Source organism: Molothrus aeneus, chromosome 13, assembly GCF_037042795.1.
Source record: "Molothrus aeneus isolate 106 chromosome 13, BPBGC_Maene_1.0, whole genome shotgun sequence".
Lineage (NCBI taxonomy): Eukaryota > Metazoa > Chordata > Aves > Passeriformes > Icteridae > Molothrus > Molothrus aeneus.
In genome coordinates, this window is record NC_089658.1 from 11356679 (window position 1) to 11377110 (window position 20432).

The window sequence follows — 20432 nt, forward strand, 5'->3', positions numbered from 1 at the left end:
GAATGAAACAAAGAAAACTCAAACCTTTGTCTTCCGTTTTGGAATACTTAAATTTTTTATCTCTAACTGCCATCTTATAATGTCTGTAAAATAGCCTTCTAAGGCTAAAAATAGCATTTTTAGCTTGTTTTTAGTAATCCAGCCCTGTTGAGGAATAGGTATATAGTTTAATCGATTTTGTTGTTGAATGACATTTGATCTTCATGGACTGTTGCATTTACCTGACACCATATTATTAATATTATTATATTCCTACCCAGTTAGTGTTTTATTAATAGTTAAATTGTTGAAAAAATTGAATATGTTCAATTTGTTTCTTTGAGCTAAAGACAGAATAGTTAATCTGTTGCTTGGCCCCTTTCAGAGCTGGAAACTGAAACCATTTTCTTTAACTCTATTTTTGCTGTAGTGGATTTAGTCCCTTAGCAGTTTCTGCTCTTTGCTTTTCTAAGAAGGCAGGCTTAGAAATTTGTATTGCTTGGAGGGCAACATAACATGGCATAGTGCACAGCTGATGAACTAGCACCAAATGAAATTAGAAGTGTATTTTGCTGATCATCTGCTGAGATTCCTTTGCCCTGTTTGCCTTACCATTTCATGTGGTTTACTTTGGGGGCTTTGACTTGACAAATTTTATTGCAAAGGAAATAAGGGATTCATTACCTTGTTTTCAAATCAATAACAAGATATCACTTGAGAGGAAGAAAATATGCCCTGTCTTAGGTCAGAGTTATAGCACTGGCATGTGTCTTTATTAACTCGGCTAAATCTTTTTGGAAGCATACTTTGAATGGTTAATAGTTTCCTTATAAAGCTCTTTTTGTTGAGTGGGTTTTTGGTGGGTCTTTTTGGTTGTTGTTTTTTTTTTTTTTTTTGAGAATTTAAATTGCTTTTTGAGTATCTGTATTTTTTCTGTTTTTCTGACTGAAGCTTATTAAGACTATAAAAGGAAATGGTAAGTGTAGTAATCCTTTCTGAGGAGAAACACTTCTAAATTCTCTAGTGCTTCTGGAATGTTCTCTGCTCTAATTTTCAGGAGTTGATTATGAGATCTTACAAATGTTTTTAGCCTTGCCACTAAAATACAAGGGGTTTTTAAATCATAGTTTAAAATTTGAACTGTATAAGAGTATTTAAGCTAAAGTCATATTACATTCATCTATAACAATGCCTGTAAATTTGCTCTTGACCCCTGCTGGATTATAATGTCAAAAAATGCAAATGATTAAATTTTTCAAAAAGGGGAGAATGCAATGAAACATTCTAAGCCAGTTTTATAGCAACTTTTAATTTTTATAATCTGTAAAAACGGAGCTTTTTTGTGAATGGAAATTAGATTTCTATATAATTTCTCAAATGTGAGGCAGGCACTCCTGATTCTTTGGGGTTTGTATGCACACAGCTTCTTGCTGCTGCTTGAGGTTTCCCAAATAATACCAGAAGGAAAACTGCCCAGACTTGTCAGTGTTGGTTGTTGCTGCTTGTGTGCCTGTGGGCAGCAGTGGGGCTAACAAGAATTGAGACAATTTCATAGCACTGCTGCTTGGAGGAGCTCAGAGCACAGCAGCAGGCACATGTTCTGCAGCTCCTTAATATAAACATCTAGAAATAGAGTGGGCACAGGCTCTGAGGTGCAGGCAGTTGTCTGTTTATCACCCCAGAGTTTATTGCAAACATAAATGATTATTGGTCATGAAACTTCAAATTTGTCCAATGCCTGTTATCACACTGCTCTTCATTGTTCAGAATTCAGGGCCAGTGGTAGAGGGGCTGACTCCTCTTGTGTCAGAGTGGACAATTGACCTCTGCAGTGACTGCCCCTGGGCAGGTGTTACTCAACCTTGCAGTAATAACTGGCTTTAGGTCACAGGTACTACCTGGCTTATCTCCAAAACCTCCACATCTTCCTGAGTGGTTGGATGGGTGTAATTCTGCAAATCTCTTTAAAATAAAAAGACAGGGATTTCCCCCAGTATTTCACACCTTACTGTCTTTAAGTCAGCATCAGTGAACTATTTTCAGTCTCTTCCTCTGTGAAAGTGTGTGTAAAAATAAAGGGAGAACAGTTACCTACAGAAATATCCATATTTATTACTTGGCTAATGAACCTCTTTTCCAATACTGTATAAAGAGAAGAAGTTACAGTAGTTAATGTAAGTTATCATCAATGTAAAATGGTAAGAGAAATCTTAAGGTGAAGTTGTGAAATGATTTGCTCAGCTCACATCTGCAATGTTGCATTTGGGATTTTTTACAGCACACTGAGATACGTCAGTGATCATTTGGGGAAATGACCTCATGTTTTCATTTCAAGAGCCTGAATGCTATGCTCCTTTGTCTGCTTATAAAAATTGCTTGGAGCATGTTTTTTTTTTTTTTTCTTTGGTGTGTTGTATATTTTTAAAGGCAGTATCATCTTTAAAACTAGTATGTCAGCATTTTTTAGTAGGTGTCTGTAGTGTAGCTGTTTGCTCCCTCCTTTCCTCTGATGTGGTTCTAAGGGAAACCATCTAACTTGCCTTGATTGGTGGAAAATCTCTAAAGAGACTTTAGTATCCATTACTAAATGAGGAATTGTAATAGAGGAACCACAATGACTTCAGTTTTGTTCTCAAAGTTAATAACATTCCATTTCTAAGAAAATCCTTCCTGTTAGTGCAGCTACGAAATGCTGGATCAAGAGTGGGAAACACCAGTTTGGGACATCAGGGCATTGGAGTCAATGTCTGAGGGATTCAGCAAACAGGCCTCTCTTGAGGAGTCAGTGTTTGAGGCTGTTTTTAACAGAGGTGTAAATTATCTGATTTAACAAGGCTCTGTACTTAGACTATATAATTGAAATTTTTATCCCCCTGTACAAAATGGCATTAGGCTTTTCTTCCTTCTGAATTAAATATGCTAGAGAATTGCCTTTCCAGAAGTTGTTGCTTTAGAACTCAAACTTTCAGAAAGCTGTTTTGAAGGAACATTTCCTTTATTTAATGTGACCATGGGTTTTCTAAAGTTCAGACAGAGCATTCAGTGTCATTTCAGAAATAGGTGCAAAATAATTGCTTTAAGCACAAATGGGTTTGAAAATACATGCCTTTCTGCATGTAAATTCATGTATAGTCATTCAGACATAAAAAATACACCATAAATCAAATCTGTTTAGGTATGTGTCCAATTACCAATGCAGAAAAGAAGTTCTGTACTAAAAGGATTTAGGGTTTTGCAGTGTTATTTATGGAAAATACATCTCTCTGGCTACTGTGATGGTGTACATGAATCAAATCCTGACATCTTTGAAAAGATGTATTTTAATCATCTGGCTATTCCTTTCTCTGTTTTTGGCAGATAAAGTTCAATTTCCATCAGATGAATAAAGTTGCAGCTTCATTGCACAGGTAGTCACTTAATGTACTAAAAGGTAGTTGTGAAATGTAGATGTTTGTCAGTATCAAGTCATGGTATACTTGGGGGCAAGTAACTAAATAAAATTATAACTGGAATACTGCCTTGTAGGTGTCATTTAGGCTGGACTTTTATTCGAGCATGCAGTTGCAAAGATAGAGAAGGCTGTAAAAAATGACATTAAATCATAAAGTTACCCATGTGGATAATCATTGCTTTCTGTATCATAGAGATGTATTTCACATGTGTGTGCACCTCTGTTGCTAACACAGCTTCTCTCTTGCAAGGCCTCAAATACAGTCCTGCTTCTTTATTCTTTGCACTCTTGAGCACTGTGCTTTTCCCAACACAACCTAAATAACTCAAATAATTGTATTAATGATAGAAAATATTCTCCTACCTGATACTTATACTGCTGAAATTTGCCATGTGTAACTCTTCGGGCAGGGGAGGAGAAACTTGCATCTAGAAGTTACTGTAGTTGTCTCAAAATGTTATCTTCTCTGTGCCCTGAAGTAATGGATAAATAAACATGGTTTTTCTAGGCAGTGTAGGCTTTGTTAGTTACATCTAACAAAGTCTGTCGTTACTTTTCCATAATTCTTCACTTCTGTGTATTTTCTTCTAAATCTTTCCATTTTCACCTTTAGTACACCAGGAGGTTGCTCTCTGTATGTGTTTAGCAATAAAAGGTTTACAGTTCTCTTGAATATCTAATCTTTTCTGTTTCTATATAAAGTCTTTTCTAAGGTTCTGCAAATTTGAAACTCCTTTATGTGGATTTGATTGAATAAGGCTTTTCCCCATCTTTCTAGTTTAAACAAGTATCCTGTGAACAAAACAGTTCTAAAGAACAAGTTTAGTGATGATCTGTTTTTCACTGAATTTGTTTCTTGGAACATATGTACAACTCTCTGATAAGGATTATATTTTAATTTGTATATTAAATATCTCAATATTCAGAGCAACTGAGTTATGATGATTCCTTGACAAATTAGGGTAATTAGAGAATTGTCATGTAATTTCCCATGCTTTTTACAAGAACTGGCTATAGGAACCAGTTGCCTTGTTTTATTCTTAAACTGTTTTCTTACTCCCATTTAATGTGAAGCCAGAGGGCACTGTTTTTCATACAATACAAAAAGTTCTGCTATTTCAGCTTTGGATGAAGGTCTCATATAGATTCACAGTACTGTCAGTGTAGTGGAAACTTTGGATTATAGTTTTTAATGTATATTTCTTCATGCAGAAAATCTACAAATGTTTTGACTCTAAATTAAATTAATCTCATTGAGTAGTCTGAGAGCCAAAAATCTGCAATCAGCATGGTTCCTACTTATTAGCTCCACTTGGAAATGTACAGGTTTCAGAGGCAGTGTAGTGTTAAGTAAAGCCACTGCCATGAAAACGTCTTGTTGAGCTTCTTTTTTTTTTTTTGACACTTTCTTTTTCCTGAGAAAAGCTACTGTTTTATAGAAAAGGAGCTCCTCTCTGAATGTTTCTTTAACTTTCATGGCTACACTAATTGCCTTCTGCTCAGAGTAATAGCTGGACTGTAGAAATTAGGCTGGACCTCCCTCCGCTGTTTTTGGAGTGTTAACATGGCTCTGAAATTGACCCTTTTCCCCCTAAAATCCCCAGCCCAAGTCTTACTGTTAACCTCTTGTTTTCCCTTTCTATTCCACCTTTCTCTCTGTATTTCTGTTATTCCACCTCTGCTTTTAATTTGTATTACCTTAGTTATCCCATGTCAATAAAGTAAGACTCTGTGAGAATATTTTAGTTAACCACAGCCTAAGCAGATGAAAAAGCTCCTCTTTTAACTGGCATTATTTATGCAAAACCACTAATCTGTGAGGGCAATTTACTTGAACAGTGTTCTAAATTCCTGGAGCACTTCCTAATGTGAAGTGTAAGGGGGAGAGGAGCAGGATTCCTGCTTCCCCACCTGATGTGGAGAAGTGTTCCTCTTACTGGGTAGTAGCCCTGGTGCCTGTAATACACAGCATCCTTACAATAAATGAATTCCATCTGTGGCTGTGAAATGCCTCCACTTCTACATTTGGACTAGCCACAGATGCCTTCATTTATTCCTTTGGATGTTTCTGCTCTGCTTCCATTGTCTGTTGTTACCAGAGCTTCTTCAAGGAGTTCAGAGAAAGCAGTGAGGGGTTGCACTGTGGGCACGAGAGCTGGAGTGGGGAAGACCAGTTTGGAGTTGTTTTTGCACATAACCCCACTGAAGGGACATGATTCACAGAGAATCACAATCCTGTGGAACAAACAGCAAGGTTCAAAAGTCAAGAGGCTGTTAACAAAGGCTGTGTTTCAATGACTTATTTTCTAAATATTATCCCAGATTTGGATGTTGTTGGTGTCTCAGCTGAAATTGCAGAAGTGTTGTGAGGGTTGTTTGGCCTGTGTCAGGCTGTGAGTCATGGAGCTGGCTTTGTCTGGGCTGTGAACTGTGGGGGGGACTTCAGGCACAGCTATATTTAGGGTTATCAACTGATGTCAAACTGTGGAGCACTGCTAAACAACACTGTTAAAGGGGCAGCACTGGATAGTTAAGGCTCAAAGTTTAGATTGTTTGTAGTGCTTTTTGATTTAGTAAATAATTGGAAAAGCTGATATTTACTAGAAGTATTCTGCAAACCAAGCAGTGTAAGTTTCAACTCCATTTATATTTAGTCAGTAAAAACTATTGTAATTTCATGGTCAAAATGGTATGATTTGAAAAGAGCAAGCCTAGATAGTACTTCTAGTTTTACATGTTTCAGAATCTGAATGGGTGAGAACATTATGTGTAAAGAATTGTTAAATTCCAGTCATAGACAAGGAATAACGTTAACGGCCCTTCAAACATTGAGTTTGTCTTAAGATGCAGAACACTTGCTCACCTTACTTTGATTGTATTTTAAATTTTGTCATTAATGCCTGGAACCAAATTTAGATATCTTTTGCATCTAATTAAGACTAAAAGAAGTAGGGTTCTTTTCTAAAATTTCTTGCTTCCTACTAACTACCTACTACCTTGCTTCCTACTAACTAACTACCTACTACCTTGCCTCCAGTGAGGTCTGTTATGTATAGGGGCAAAATGCAAGAGTGATTTTTAAAAATTAGAGGTTCCATTTTTCCAAGGCTGCTCCTGTCATGACTGTCATGGACTGTAGCTAATGGTTTTTTGTGGGGTTTTACATTTGGTAGCCTTCCTTTTGCATGCATGTTTTGGTAGATAATTCACCTAATTTGGTGGAGAGAATTTTATATTGCTATCTTTGCTTCTGGTCCTTGTCTGTGTGAAAACAGTGAGATTGCAGTAGGAAAACTGCAGGGAGTGTAAGGACTCCAGCTGTGATGTGAGTCAAAGTTTTTCCGACAGAATAGAGGTAATTTCTGTCATCCCAATAAATTTGAAGTTGGGAAGTTTTTTCCTAAGACTCTTGATGTTGGTTTAAGTGCACTCTTATTGTCTTGAATGTAGCCAGATCTGTGCTGAGACAATGTACTGGTGGGAAAATAGAAAAACTCCACTCTGAGTAAGTTTTACAGTTGTTTAAGTTAATGTATGGGACATGAGTCAGTCTATCTGTTACTGACATTTTAAGCTTCAATGAAATGCCAGCTTTGATACAAGTCTGTTTCAGTGACTAACTGCATTTCTGAAACATAATATTGAGCAACTAATACTCATCCAAAGGCTTGATGTTTTCCAAGTGTCATATGTTAAGATTTGTACAATATTGAAGTATTGGGTCACCAGTTGGTGTGAGCTGCATGGCTGTGAACTCATTACTGTAAATGAAAATGCAACCTGCTGGTAGTTCTTGTTCCATCAGTTACTGCACTTACACACACATTCATTCCCATTCCCCACTCTTTAGGCTGCTGGAGCTGATGAGGACCAGGCAGTTGAAAGCACACATGATTGAGAAGCTCTCAGAATGGGGTGTAAAATGTTTGGAATCCTGATGGTTATATTTTTCGGAGCTTTTGCACAAAAGAATAATTGTTTTGTGATGTTCAAAAAGAAAGTTCTCTGAGCAGTGTTACTAACAAAGCCTGGATTCCTGTGGACTGATGTCCTTAAAATCCTCAGCTCCCCTCTCTGCTGCAGTTGTGTCCCAGTTGGCCGCCGGGCTGCGCGTGCTGGTCGCCAGGCAGCTGCTCCAGGCAGGACATATAATGATCGTGTTTTGCCTGCCCTCTCTCAGTGAGATCACCAATTTTGGTCTCCCTTCAGTACTTAGCCAATGATTTTACATAACTTGTGGAAACTTAATTACACCTGAACCCTCTGCTCTCTCTCGCTGGTGAACTTAGTGGAAGTTGACAGCATGTTTAGAAGTTGTTGAGGGGAGCCTGTGTGATTACAGGACTTGGGTTTACTTTGGAAATGGGACTAAAAACATACTCCATTTTTAACAGATTCTTTTGTGTCCACAGTGCCATCAGGAAGTATGACATACTGTGTTGAAAGCCTTGCCTCTAAACCAAAAAGAGTCATTTCAGTGCTCAGGCATTTTTAGCAGAAATGCCTCTCATTTTTAGTAGAAAAGGTTTATCTATCTGGAACTGTTCCAAGGTGTTTAAAGCTGATACAGAGCAGTGGCAAATGGCCACGTTTCTTCTGTTCAGAAAAGCAACTGACTTTTTTTTTTTTTTCTGTGTGTTTTAAGGTTTTGCTTTGTCTTGAAGCAGCAGCCGAGCCACTGCTGCTGCCTGTGGGTGACACAAGATATCTCATCTGTGGCCTCTGCTGCTTAGGCAGCACAGTGTCAGCCAGCCTGGCCTCCTTTGGGAGGACACAGAGGTGGGGCATGGGCACAAATGAACTCTTTTCACAACCTAGAGGTGTTAAACTGCTCCCTCTATGTAGATGGGGAAAGGTCTCTCAACTAGTTTTTGGAGATGTTGGTTGTTTAACCTGGTGTTGTGGTTGGTGTCATTCTGCCACTGGGGTTTCACTAGGATTGATATGTTGAGTTGCCTGTTCTTGGACAAGATGTCAGAAGCAGCCTCTTAATAGGCTGGTAGTTGGGGGAGTGCAAATTGAGTGAGAGGGAAAATTGCTTTTTATTAGATTAGTTTTACTCTGTTCATTTATCCTGAATTGTCTCGCCCAGAGTCTGACAAATGCTGGTTCTGGGGAGCCAGAAGTGGGGACAGGCTTGGTGTTTTAGGGGACAGCTGGCTGTGGGTCATCCCAGCTGTGTTTGGGATGGTTGTCTCAGACTACCTTTTGGGGTGGGGTCTCTTTTCCTTTTATCCTTGAGTGCAAATGAATTGATCAGTGACTGGTGATCTTCCTGTAAGAAAGGGAATTAAACCACAGTGTTTTCCAGATGTTGTGGTGTTAAAGCTCCAAGCTCTCCCTGGTATCTTTTGTCACTGTGAGGCTTGTGCCTGTTTGTAGCAAATGAGTACAGCAGTGTTGGGGATGTTCTCAATGCATACAGACTGATATGATGTAAATAAAGTTAAATCTTATTAGTTGTTTTGTTGGGGTTTGGGTTTTTTTTAGCAGCAAGGCATTAAAAATCAAGATTAGTTCTATTTAATATCTTAATTTTTAAATAGAGGAATGTTTTAAAGCTCAGTTTAATGATGTGGTCCTCTGCACTAGTCCTAAGAATTCTCATACCTTTGGAATGATCCCTATTTCTTTCCCATTTTTTTCTTGTCCTAGAGCTAATGGAAGTTAATATGTTGCAATATTTTAGGAAGTCAAAATTATGCAGACTGCAAATTACAGTAATAACTCTCGATGATACATTAACTGAAGTAATCAGAAATTAGGGTGAAAATTACTGACTTCTTTCCTTTGGGGGAAAAAGGTTTGGAGGGATAAGGAGGATGAATAGCATTCCTAACTTTTAAGGTTCTTTTACATTTTAAATATACTTGATTTTGGTATGCTTAGTTTACTCAGAGGCAGACTGGCAGTACTACTTAACATGAAGCTGAGTTTTAAAATACATTGTTTATATATAATTTTGTGGAAAAATAATAATTATTTTCAATCTGAAGGCAATATTAATGGCCCCATAACAGGTTTTCATGTGGCAGCAACTTTTTTTCGTTCTTTTTTTTATAATTTGAGTGCATTTTCTGTTTATTTTTTAATTAGTTTAACTATTAAACTGGAGCCTGTGATAAATAGCTCATTATCAATAACTTCCTAGGCTGCTGATGTAACAAGTGTGTTTAAGACATCCCTGTTCCCTCTAATGCCATCTGTTTTACACCCGCTCTGTCAAATAGTCCAAATCTGAGACATTTGAAAGGTGCTTTATTTGGTTAGAATCCTTCTGATTAATTATTTCCCAAAATATTACTGCTTGTGTAACTACAAATGAGCTACTTAAAGGTTTCTTTTAGCTTGAAGTGAAATTTTATATTCTTCTTTATCCATCTTGAAAATTACTGTATTTAAAGTAAACATCAATTTCTGTATAATGCAGGCTGAAGCAGTCCATTATTCATGGAGCTTTGGAAGACTCTAAGCCATATTTCCCAAGGCAGCAAAATCAGGCAGCATAAATCACTTACAGACAGATGTGTTGGGGGTGGGGAGGCTGCCTTTAAAAGAGAGCATTAGGCATTGGGTCAGGTCTTGGAAAATTGAATTTTAATTAGTTACTTGCATGTCTTACAAGTTAACAGGATAAATGGTCAGTGGCTGAGGCATTTCCCACAGAATATTGTACACATTTGGTAGTCAGTGTGCTGCTTCTGCCTGTGCTATCTGGAATATCCTCACAACTGGTTAGTCTGTATTTGCATTTATCTGATGTATTGGATGATAAAGGCCTTATGTTCTTCCTTCAAGTAATGAAATATAAATCACATATATTGGGATTCTTCAGTTAAACATAAATCAGCACGTGCATGGACAAAATTTAATGAGCTTTTGAACTAACTGCCATTGTCCTTTGTAATTGACACTTCTAATAGTAGATTCTAATTTCCCCATGTACTTGGGATATGTAATGCAAGATTTGTAGGAATACGTTCATGTAGCTTTTTCTAGGCAAACATGACAAAACTTCCAAGACTTCTAAAATTAATTCTTTGCAAGATCAGTGCCTGAAGGCTTAATTAATTTTAACATCTTATAATTGATTCTGCAAAGTAACAGATGTTAGTTGTATTTTACAATCTTCTTAAATCTACTGTTTAAGAAAACAGTATATACATGAAGTCTGCCCATTTTCAGGAGACATTACTAGAACTGAATAAAGCCTAAAATGGCATTTGCTCTTTGGCTGGTTTGTAGATTATACTATAGCTAGTCTGATTTATGAAGAAACCATTTGATGTTATTGATCTATTAGCTGAGATTAGTTATTTTGCTCTCTTACAGGAAGCATTTGATCAAGAAATTAAAAAGAATTAAGTTTTCTATCGTGTTGAAACCCCTAGTGAATTTTAGATCTTTGTTCATTTGCAACTTGCCTCTAGTGGTCTCATAAAAATAGTAAAATATTTTATGGGGGGTTTATGGCTTCCCATTGTCTGCTTAGAAATAAACATTGAACTTTGCTACATGTTCAAGTGGAAAGGCTTTGCCTCCATCTCCTTTCTTTTAGTGTTAAACAGTTTTCATGCTCAGTCAGATAGAGCACAAGTGATTCCTTGCTTCCCTTCCCAGCCTCAGGCTGCTGCCTCCCTCTCCTCTGCCTTCTGAACATCCATACCTTCCAATGCAGGTGAAAGATTCGAAAAAAACATTGAAATAAATTGAGAAGTGATTGTTTTGATTAATACTTCTGTTATCTATTCTCTTCCTGATCCTGTAACACGTGGTCCTCTTTTAATAGGTTTCTGAAACCGAGTATCTGTGCACAGCTAAGGTTTTGATGGTGGTCCTGCAAAACATTGTCCTACCTTTTTCAAATGTAACTAGCCAGAGAAGTTGGTTTTAAATAACTTTCTCTCCTTTTTAAAGTGTAAAATAGCAATATCAAATGTGTCTTTGCTGGATGACTGCTGGAGATTTGTCTTTTTCTTCTGCTAGCTTGAAGGAAGAAATTTTTATCTTTTGGTATATGTTCCTTTTACAAACTTAGATATTCATATCAAGCCTAAGTCTGAAGTGTTTTAGCAAACGCTTCAATGTTTTGTTGATGGATGAGGGTGCTTTTGTTGGTGGTGGTGGTGGGGTTTTGGTGTTTTAATTTTTTTTGTTTAATTGTTTTCTCATTTTACCAGTAGGATACAGCAGTGGATGGCCAGCATGTGTGAACATGCAGGGAGGCCTCCAGAGCTACACCTGAAACATTTCTCATCTTCACAGAAAGATAGCTAGAGTCTTCAGAGAGTGTAGTTAAAGCTATGTTGAATAGAAGACTTTCTTTTTTCTTAGAGGATTGCTGGGCAGTTTTTTTTCCCTGCATAGGATGCTTCATAGGAATTCAGCTGATCTGTTTTCCAGTACAACATGCAATTTCATTTGTTTATTTATAAAAGGACATTTACTATTACTAAATAAAAACTGTCAACAACAAATCAGCATTTTGAAAGACTTGTAGATTATCGAAGTAAATATGTTGAACAACTATTCCTAAATTCCATGTGTTTGGGACAGCAACCTTTCTCAACTGGTGATTAAGTTCTCGTAGTAATTTTTTAAAAAATTAAGTTAATTCAGATGTGTTGCTGTCAGGTCAAATTAAAATAATCAGTTTAAAGTAATTATAAATCTAAAATTTGGTTTGTGTTTCAGAAACCCTTGCAGAGTTTTGTATGGCACTAAATGCTTCCCACATGCAGTAATGGAAGCATTGATTTGACATACAGGCTGTAACTGAAGTGAGCTCCAGTGCCTATGTGGTCACATTGCACAGAGATCTGTCCACATATTTACTGCTCTTCAGGATTGCTGCTTTCAAGTGATGTCAGGTTGAGCTGGTGTGTGGAAAGGAATTTTAATGTGTGGGCTAAGGCAAAATATATTGCATATATATTGCTGAGGACAGCTACTGACCATTTTATAAAACCACAAAAGGTGCTGTTCAGTGCCTTTATCAAGAATGCTCTACAGTTAAAAGGTTAAAGTAGTTTTAATTGGAGTAAAGATTTTTTTCCTTTTTTGGTTTTTTATTTCCTGTGTAGCTACAAGTGCATTGATTTCGTAATACATAAAGATGGATGCAGGCCTGTTACAGATCTAAGTATGAAATTCCTAGGTTTCTGTGCTAAAATGACACTTAAATGTTGAAAAATTGGAATAATTTTCTTCAGTCTTGAGCTCCAAAAATTAGTATGGCATGATAAATGAAATAATTCTGTACTGTAAGAAAAACATGATTATTTGAAATACTTTCATCTTCTGTAGTTATTGGTCTCATTAAGCAGCTTAAGGAAATCAATATTTCATCTTGACTACAACAGTTTGTAAATCCAGAAGTCGGATTTGGAATGTTAACAGATTTTGGTTTAATTCTGTTTACTTTAAAGTAAATTTGTATTTGAGCAAGCGAATTTCTGACTCAGCTTTGATGTCAGCTTTGTTACACAGACTGTTTGCAGGTAGATCTCAAGCCATTCACTGTAACATTTTATGATGTTACTGTTTATTGTAAAGGATTTTTTTACAGTTTCCTTGAAATTGTTCATAGTCTCATCTGAAGAAGTATAAGAATGTTAATAATTAGAATTGTCAGCTCAATCAGCACTTGGGGAAATGTGTGTTATCATGCAGTCTAAGGGCCTAATGAAATATATGGTATTTTTTTGCAAATATGCTCAGCAGAAGATAAATGAGGCTGGTTTACTCATTATGTGTGTTTGCAATCCTTCTAGAAACTATAATCTAGTAATGGGATGTTTTAGTGGAACGTGTTGCTAGAGTGTATTCTTGCTCTCCTTGCAGCTCTGAAAGCAGACAGCTTTGTTCTTTGAACTGCTGGTTTTTTCCTGCAAGAACTCAGTGGGGTGCTCCAGCACTGTTTCATCTTTCACTTCCTGGGGATTCAGTAGTAAAGTACTGAGTTGCTTCTTGTGTCAAAAGCTGCTTATTGCATTCAGTGTCTTACCACAATTGTGCCCCTTGGAGAGAGGGAGTTTTGTTGTAGCATTATTTGTAATATGGCTGAGTTGTTCTCTCATCTGATCAGAAAGTTAGGCGCAATTTCCCCTCAACTGCTGTGAACTGAAAAGTGAAATTTTATAACAAAATTACACCTGAACACTTTGGTATTTAGAAACTGAATTCATGTTAATCTCCAGTGCATACTCAGGTAGAGCTTGTGTTTTTGAAACTCAGGGAGAAACTGGGACAAATGGTTCTACAGTCTGTTGGATACTGGTGCCTTTTAGAGATTCAGCTCAGGAAAAAAAATGGGGAAAGCGAAAAAGAAAATGTTTAATTAACTTTGCTGTAAAATGATTGGATCTGAGAGCAGCTGAAACCATACCTTACAATATTCTTTTTTCCATACAAACAATTTCCCTTGCCTAGAAACAAGTAAGAATTGAGGGGGAAGTGCACAATTAGAAATGAGAAGAGGAGGCTTACCAGCAATCTGTGCTAACATGTGGTGTGTATTATGGAAAAAGTTGATGAAATCTCAACTAGAATGTGGTCCGTGTCTTGACTCACATTCCCTTCTCTTCTAGAAACAGTTTCTAATATAGAAAGGTCAAATTCTGCCCTCAGATGTCTCTCTGCAGTGCCCATGAGACAAGAGAAACATGCTTAAAATCTGAGGTGATAAATGTATAATACAAGTTATTCTTAAGCCGTAGTAGTTTCTTGTCCCTGCAGTTAGTCATACAAACTCAGTGATTAGTAAAACCTTTTAAGATTCCTCAAATGTAAAAGGCATACTATTGTAGCTGAGTTTAATCCTACCCAAAGCCACTTTTTCTTTACAAAACCCCTCCTTTTTTTTTAATTAGAAACTGAAAAGCTGGAGGCTGATGCTTAAAGTTTATCTGGCTACAGTGAACCAATGATAGTCACCCAATAGGTAACAGTGTGCTAATGGTATCATGTTTTGTTGTGTTCATCTAGATACTGGGAAAGGGAAATTATTTGCATAGATTTGAGGAGGAATGATGATTGATATGGAAGCATTTTCCTTGATTTTTTTTTTATTTTAATATTATTTGGCAAATATAGCTTGTTCTTCTGTTAGTTTTGGTTGACCTTTAGCCTATTTACTTCAAGAATGAACTGGAAACACCTAGAGCCAATCATAGTTTTAAGGTGGATTTGTGAATTCGTTTTCTCATACATATTTTTAAATCACATTTTAAAGATGTTTCTTTTAAAATGTCCCTCACAGGGCACAATAAAAATATTTGTATTACTGCTCAAAGAAAATTATAGAGGTGTCATTGTGTTTGTACAATCCCGTTGAAACAACAGGCACATGCTCACTTTGAGATTTCAGATTGTGTAGATTTGCCTCACACCTACATAATTCACCTGAATTATGGAGGAGCTTGCATGGTCTTCACTGATGCATAGTGAAGTACATGGAGCATTTAAACCAGGAGCTTTATATATTGTAAGGTCCTAATCTTTCTAAGGAGGCATCATTGATAAGAAATGATAGATTTCAGTGGAGACAGAGCCTTACTGGGAAGATTAACATCGGCTCTCTGCTTTCCTTAGTTCCTTGGGGTGTTAGTCCAAAGCCTGACAAGTCTCCATTCCAAAGCAGCCCAGGATTCCTAAGTGGTGATATCATCAGTGAGAGAAGATAAAGATCGACTGAGCTAATGTGCTGAGGCTAGTAACAATGTGGCAGAAGTTAAAATTTAAACAGCTTTCATTCTTCTTTGTTTGATTTTTCACACTGCAAACTAAATTATTCCCTTATCTGATTGAAAAACTTTAGCATGGTGGTGGTGTCTGCCTCATTTTTTTTCAACTTGAAAGAGCGTCAAATGCCTAAATCTTTCTACATCAAGAGAAACTAATTACAGATACCTTGAAGTTGATCTTTTATGTGTTCAGATCTTTATAGCTGAATTGAGCTGGAAGAGCATACTTTAAAGGCAGCAAAATTATTGTGTAAGGTGTAGTGGTTACCAGCAAGACATAGAAGTGAAAAGTAAATTGAGACTTGTCTTAAAACTCCTACTCCTTTTGAAAATTTCAGTCATGATGTTCTTATCTCTTTTTACCATTTAGCATCTATCATATGCTAATATCTGATGATACAGGTAGGTATATACTTGATTTAGTGCTCTTCTAGGACAAGTCAGAGAAGGGACTCAAGGAAGAACCTTTGTAAATCTCATATTTCACCACCTCTGTAATAATTCTTCCTGAACCATCATTTGGTCTACTTTTAAAAGCACAAACCACCAACCTCTGAAGGTCTTACTTACTTACCATTATCTCCCAGGCTTTTTTTAAGGCTTAATTTTTGAGTGATTTTTCTAAGACCTTTCAAGTAGCATATTGCTACATATTTGATATGTGTGATCTCAAGTAGTATGTGCAAATTTCAGTGGTCTGGACAATAACTAACTTTAAGATTTATGTATCATCATAATTAGTGGAATTCTTCCATTGATGACATGTGGTACTTTGGAATTAGTTCTGTTACCTCTTCCTCTAAAATTATTCAGAAAACACATTAGCAGTTACTTAGTAATCACGTTGTGCAAAAAGAGTATCCAAGAATCTTTATAGATTTTTTCCAACATTTGTTAATAAGAATTTTTAAATTAAATAGATTCAACATGGATGGACACAGCTTTCTGCTAGCTCACAATTTCAGCAATTAAAACACTCAGGTTGTAAGCCTAACAGATTTTCATAAAAACTGACAGTTTTTTTATTTTTAGTGTATTACTGGTGCCAGACACTTATATTTCATGTATTTTTGCCTTCAAATGTGAAACAGAAGAGCAAAAAGCTTCAATTTTTCTTTATGACAGTAAAAGTACAGGAACGTGTTAAGAAAAGAGTGAGTCTATCTGAAGTAAGATTTGGTAACTTTATTTCTCTGGTTCACATTACACTGTGCAAAGAAGCTGTTCACCTCCCATTCTAAATCATTTTCATTTTACCAGCTGGAGAAGATCAGAATAAAATGGACCCATCCCTTTTCTCAGTCCCTGGTGGTGATGATGATCCAGCATTTGTTTTTCATTCAAACCACATGTTGAATAAGTGAAAAAGAGGAAATACATGCTGGTCATAGGTCAGGTGCAACACAGAGTTTATACAGATTTATTTTCTTTGTAGCATCTGCAATCCTGCACTTAAAGCCATTGAATGTTGTTCTGCTTCCAGTTATTTTGAGGCAGGTTTTCTTATATAATGACATTTTGGGTTTTGGATTACCCTGCTGGCCAGGCATCCAGCCTGCAGAGCTGGAGGAACAGCCTGATTCTGCAGCTGAATCTGCATCAGAACTCAAACTCCAGACCTCAAACTCTTGCATGATCTCATAGGGTGGAAGCTGACCCTCTTTGTTTCTGGCCTCAAATGAAGAAAGCTAAGCCAAAAAAATATTAAAAAATTGGAAAAATATTAGGGTGATAATGGGGAGTTGGGGTGAAGAACTTCTTGGGCATATAGGAGAGAATAAGGAGGAAGAAGCACAAATATACTGCAGTCTACAATGGGAATTTAATTTTTAAGCAGATATAGATTTTGAGCTGAAGGTTTCAGTTTTCTCATAGCATTACAAGTTACATGCTCATTTAATTTATACTCCATTAGAACTGCAAAGCTCATTGCTTATGATTGAAGGAGCATCAGGAAAAGTGATTGTATAAATTGATATCAGCTTTATTTGTTGTCTTTATTATTCACACACTTCTAGTCGTGTTTTAATAGCTTTGACTAAATTATGAATGATGTGCAGTTGGTTAGGAATTTGAAGGCAATAATTTCACATTCTCTTAAATGTGCCAGCCAGCCAAAACTCAGTATGCATTTACAGCAGCTATTTTGCAGATTTATAGCTAATATTTTTTTCTATATTTTCTCTTATCACTACAATTTAATCTGACTTTTCTTCAACTTGTCAGTATTATAATTTATAATAGAATGAGAATTAATAGCTTACAATGGGATGAATTCATTTTTACAAGAATCAAGTTGGACAAAAAGTGAGTCCCAAATGGGCATGAGGGGGTGGGGAAGAAAAAAAAAACATTCTTCACAATAATAATAATAATAATGAAGCACTGGAGGAGGTTGCCAGCAGAGGCTGTGCAGTCTCTACTGTGAAAAGTGTTTAAACCTTGAGAAGAAGGTCCTGGGCAACTTGATCTAATTGTGAAGTTTGCCCTGCTTTGGCCTGGATGTTGGGCTGGATGACCATTGCAGGCCTCGTGCAATCTAAATTTTTCTAAATTTAAACCACCAGAATTAAATCTGAGCTGTACAAAGGCTTGGACATACTAGAAGGGAAAAAATTCCTCATGTCCTTTCTGTTCTTCAGAGCTATAAACATGCCTTTTAAAATACTGAGGGAATGCAATGGGAACTGTGTGACTAAATATCAAATGTCACACCAGAGACTTAAGAACCCAGTTTATGGACAAGTATCTTAACAGATACTTTATATGAACAGTGAGGAATTCTTGAATCCTCCTTTTGTAATTAAAATGATTTCACCTTTTTTTAACTTGATGGTCATGATTTTAGTCTCATGTAATATGGCAGTTGGTGATCTTTTTTTGTTGTTTTGCCTTTTTTCCCTCCCAATTTCTATTAGGAATAGGAGGCCTTCAAGATTTTGTGCTGAAGTCTGCAACACTGTCAACATCACTTGCTTGTCCACCATTTACACCTCTCAACTTTGAAGCTACCCCGATTGTGCGAGTAGCAGTTGAACCCAAACATCCAAGTAAGCTTCAAGAGGGATGGGGATGGTAACAGTAGCTTGGTGTGGCTGCAGTGCAGCTTCCAGCCCTCAGTGATTTGGCTAGTTTATGAGCTAGCCACTGAACCAGAGACTTGCCCAATATAAAATAAACCCTCAGGTTGCCTGGAGGGCAGCGTGGGTTGTTCCAGCTGCCTCGCTCCTCTCTCGGTAGGTGAGGACACACAGGAGAAGTTGTTTTGCCCTTTTGTGACAGATGTGTTCACAAGTCAGTCACTGCATGGGCTAACAGTTCAGTGGTTTTTTTCTGTGAGGGTGAGCAGATCTGTGGGTTCTGTCTGCTGCCCTTCTTTCATGGGTGTCAGTAAGCTTGTAATACTGCTTCTTGATGCCCCCTTCCCACTTCCTCCAAACAGAGTGAGATACCTCTGGCTTTATTTGAATTTCAGCCCAATTTCCATTTGTTGTTGTAGCATTGGTAGAACCAAAATAACTGGCTTTATGTTCAGTTGCAAAATACTCTGACACTGAGATTACATGTTTTTTTAGAGAGCCATTGGACAGCTTGGCAGCTCTTTGTTTCATGCGTTTGAGTAACAGATAATCATACATTGTACATCCTACATTTGTTAAAGCAGTCTTTGAAAGTATTGGAAATTACTGGTTCTGCAGATTGTAGTATTAAGTTCAAAATATTAAAGGAACGATGTATTTCTAGAACTACTGACCAGTTTGGGGGTAATTTTTGTTCCTTAAGAAATGAAGCTGGATCATTCTTGCACCATTACTTAGTTTCTCCTCCTCAGTAGCTTCCCAATTTATGATCTGAACTAAATTTTTTAGGGGGACAAAAGCCTGAAAGGTGGTTATAGGTGCAGAAGTTTCCTGAAAATTCACTGTTGCTTGCAATAACAGGAAGACAAGCAAAATGTGGCCATTGCAGTTGCCCAGAGAGCTGTGTGTAGTCTTGAGGTGGCCTTCGCACATTGTCACATGTGTGCATTGCACTGCCACATCAGACCTGCTGCAAAACTACATCTGCTTATGTTGAAAAATGACTCATATAAATTATTTCTCAATGTACATTTTACAAAATTACTGCATGTCTTCACACTCATGTCAGAATCTTCCTTTATGATTGCCATAAGCTCCAAAAGAAAAAAAGTACTCATCATTCCATGAGCTTAGAGACAAAGTTGAAAGTCTGTGTTCAACTCTGTTGGCCATGTGAAATAGCACTGCAGTTTTTGCACTTTTCATTTATTTTGTTGTTTGTTTTTCAAGGATATTTTTTGTTACACCCTTACAAGCTGAGCAATAAACAATATCATATTTCTTTTAATAGTCTCCAAGTGAATGACAACTTTAATGTCACTCTTCCTTCTGAATATTTTCCGAATATACATTCCTGGAAACCCCTGGGGTATTCTCTACTGCCTGTGTAAAATAAAAAAAGAATTGCTAATTAATTTCTTTAAATTGTGTTCATTATGAAGGGCTGCTGACATGGGCTGTTTATGCATAGCTTTGATGTAATCTAGCCAAATTTGACTCAGCTGTGCTTGTTCATTCTCCATTAACTTTAAGACAGCTCATTTTAAACACCTTCATTTTAAGGACAGCTGTGATTTGTTTCACTGAAAAGCTCTCACATTCCTGATTTTTCCTCTTTTCAGATTTTAATTACTTTAAAGCTTTCTAGTGGCTTACAGCTACTTCAAAATCCTTCCTATGCTTTATTTGCAGTTATGCCTTCTAAGTAATCCATATGGAATACTTTTATTTTAGTAAAGTTAATATTATTATTTATTTATTTGGAGCATTTTAAGCATTAGCAATTTAGAAGTTGCTACATTTAGTTATAAAAGATGGCAAGGAAATGAAGTTATTTACTGAAAGATGACTTTAAAAAGTTGTCATAGATAAGAAAGGTTATAATTTGATAATTTGTGAAAATGAGGAGTGAAGTCTTGAATTTTTTTAATCAGTTCATTTCAATAAAATTCAGGGGTTTTATTGAGTGTGAGCTATGCATGAGCTGTATCTGAAGTTAACTGTGTATAGGAAGCAACATAACACAGTCATAGTCAATAGGTGACCTGTTCCACTGAACCTGCTGTAAAGCTGTGTAAACAAAAAATGTGCAATCCATTGAAGTGTGGTGTTATATGGTTATATTTGTGTGATGTGAATTTTGTCATCAGTACATAAATTGTTGGTGACAAATGCTGA

At 36.7% G+C, this 20432-nt stretch overlaps 1 protein-coding gene across 1 annotated transcript in view; it reads left to right on the forward strand.

The window, feature by feature from the left end:
- EFL1 (elongation factor like GTPase 1) overlaps positions 1 to 20432 on the forward strand; it is a 64978-nt gene that overhangs the window by 24556 nt on the left and 19990 nt on the right. Inside the window, exon 16 of the mRNA XM_066558999.1 lies at positions 18093 to 18224. Within this exon, the coding sequence (XP_066415096.1) occupies positions 18093 to 18224 (132 nt within the window). The remainder of the gene's footprint in view (positions 1 to 18092; positions 18225 to 20432) is intronic.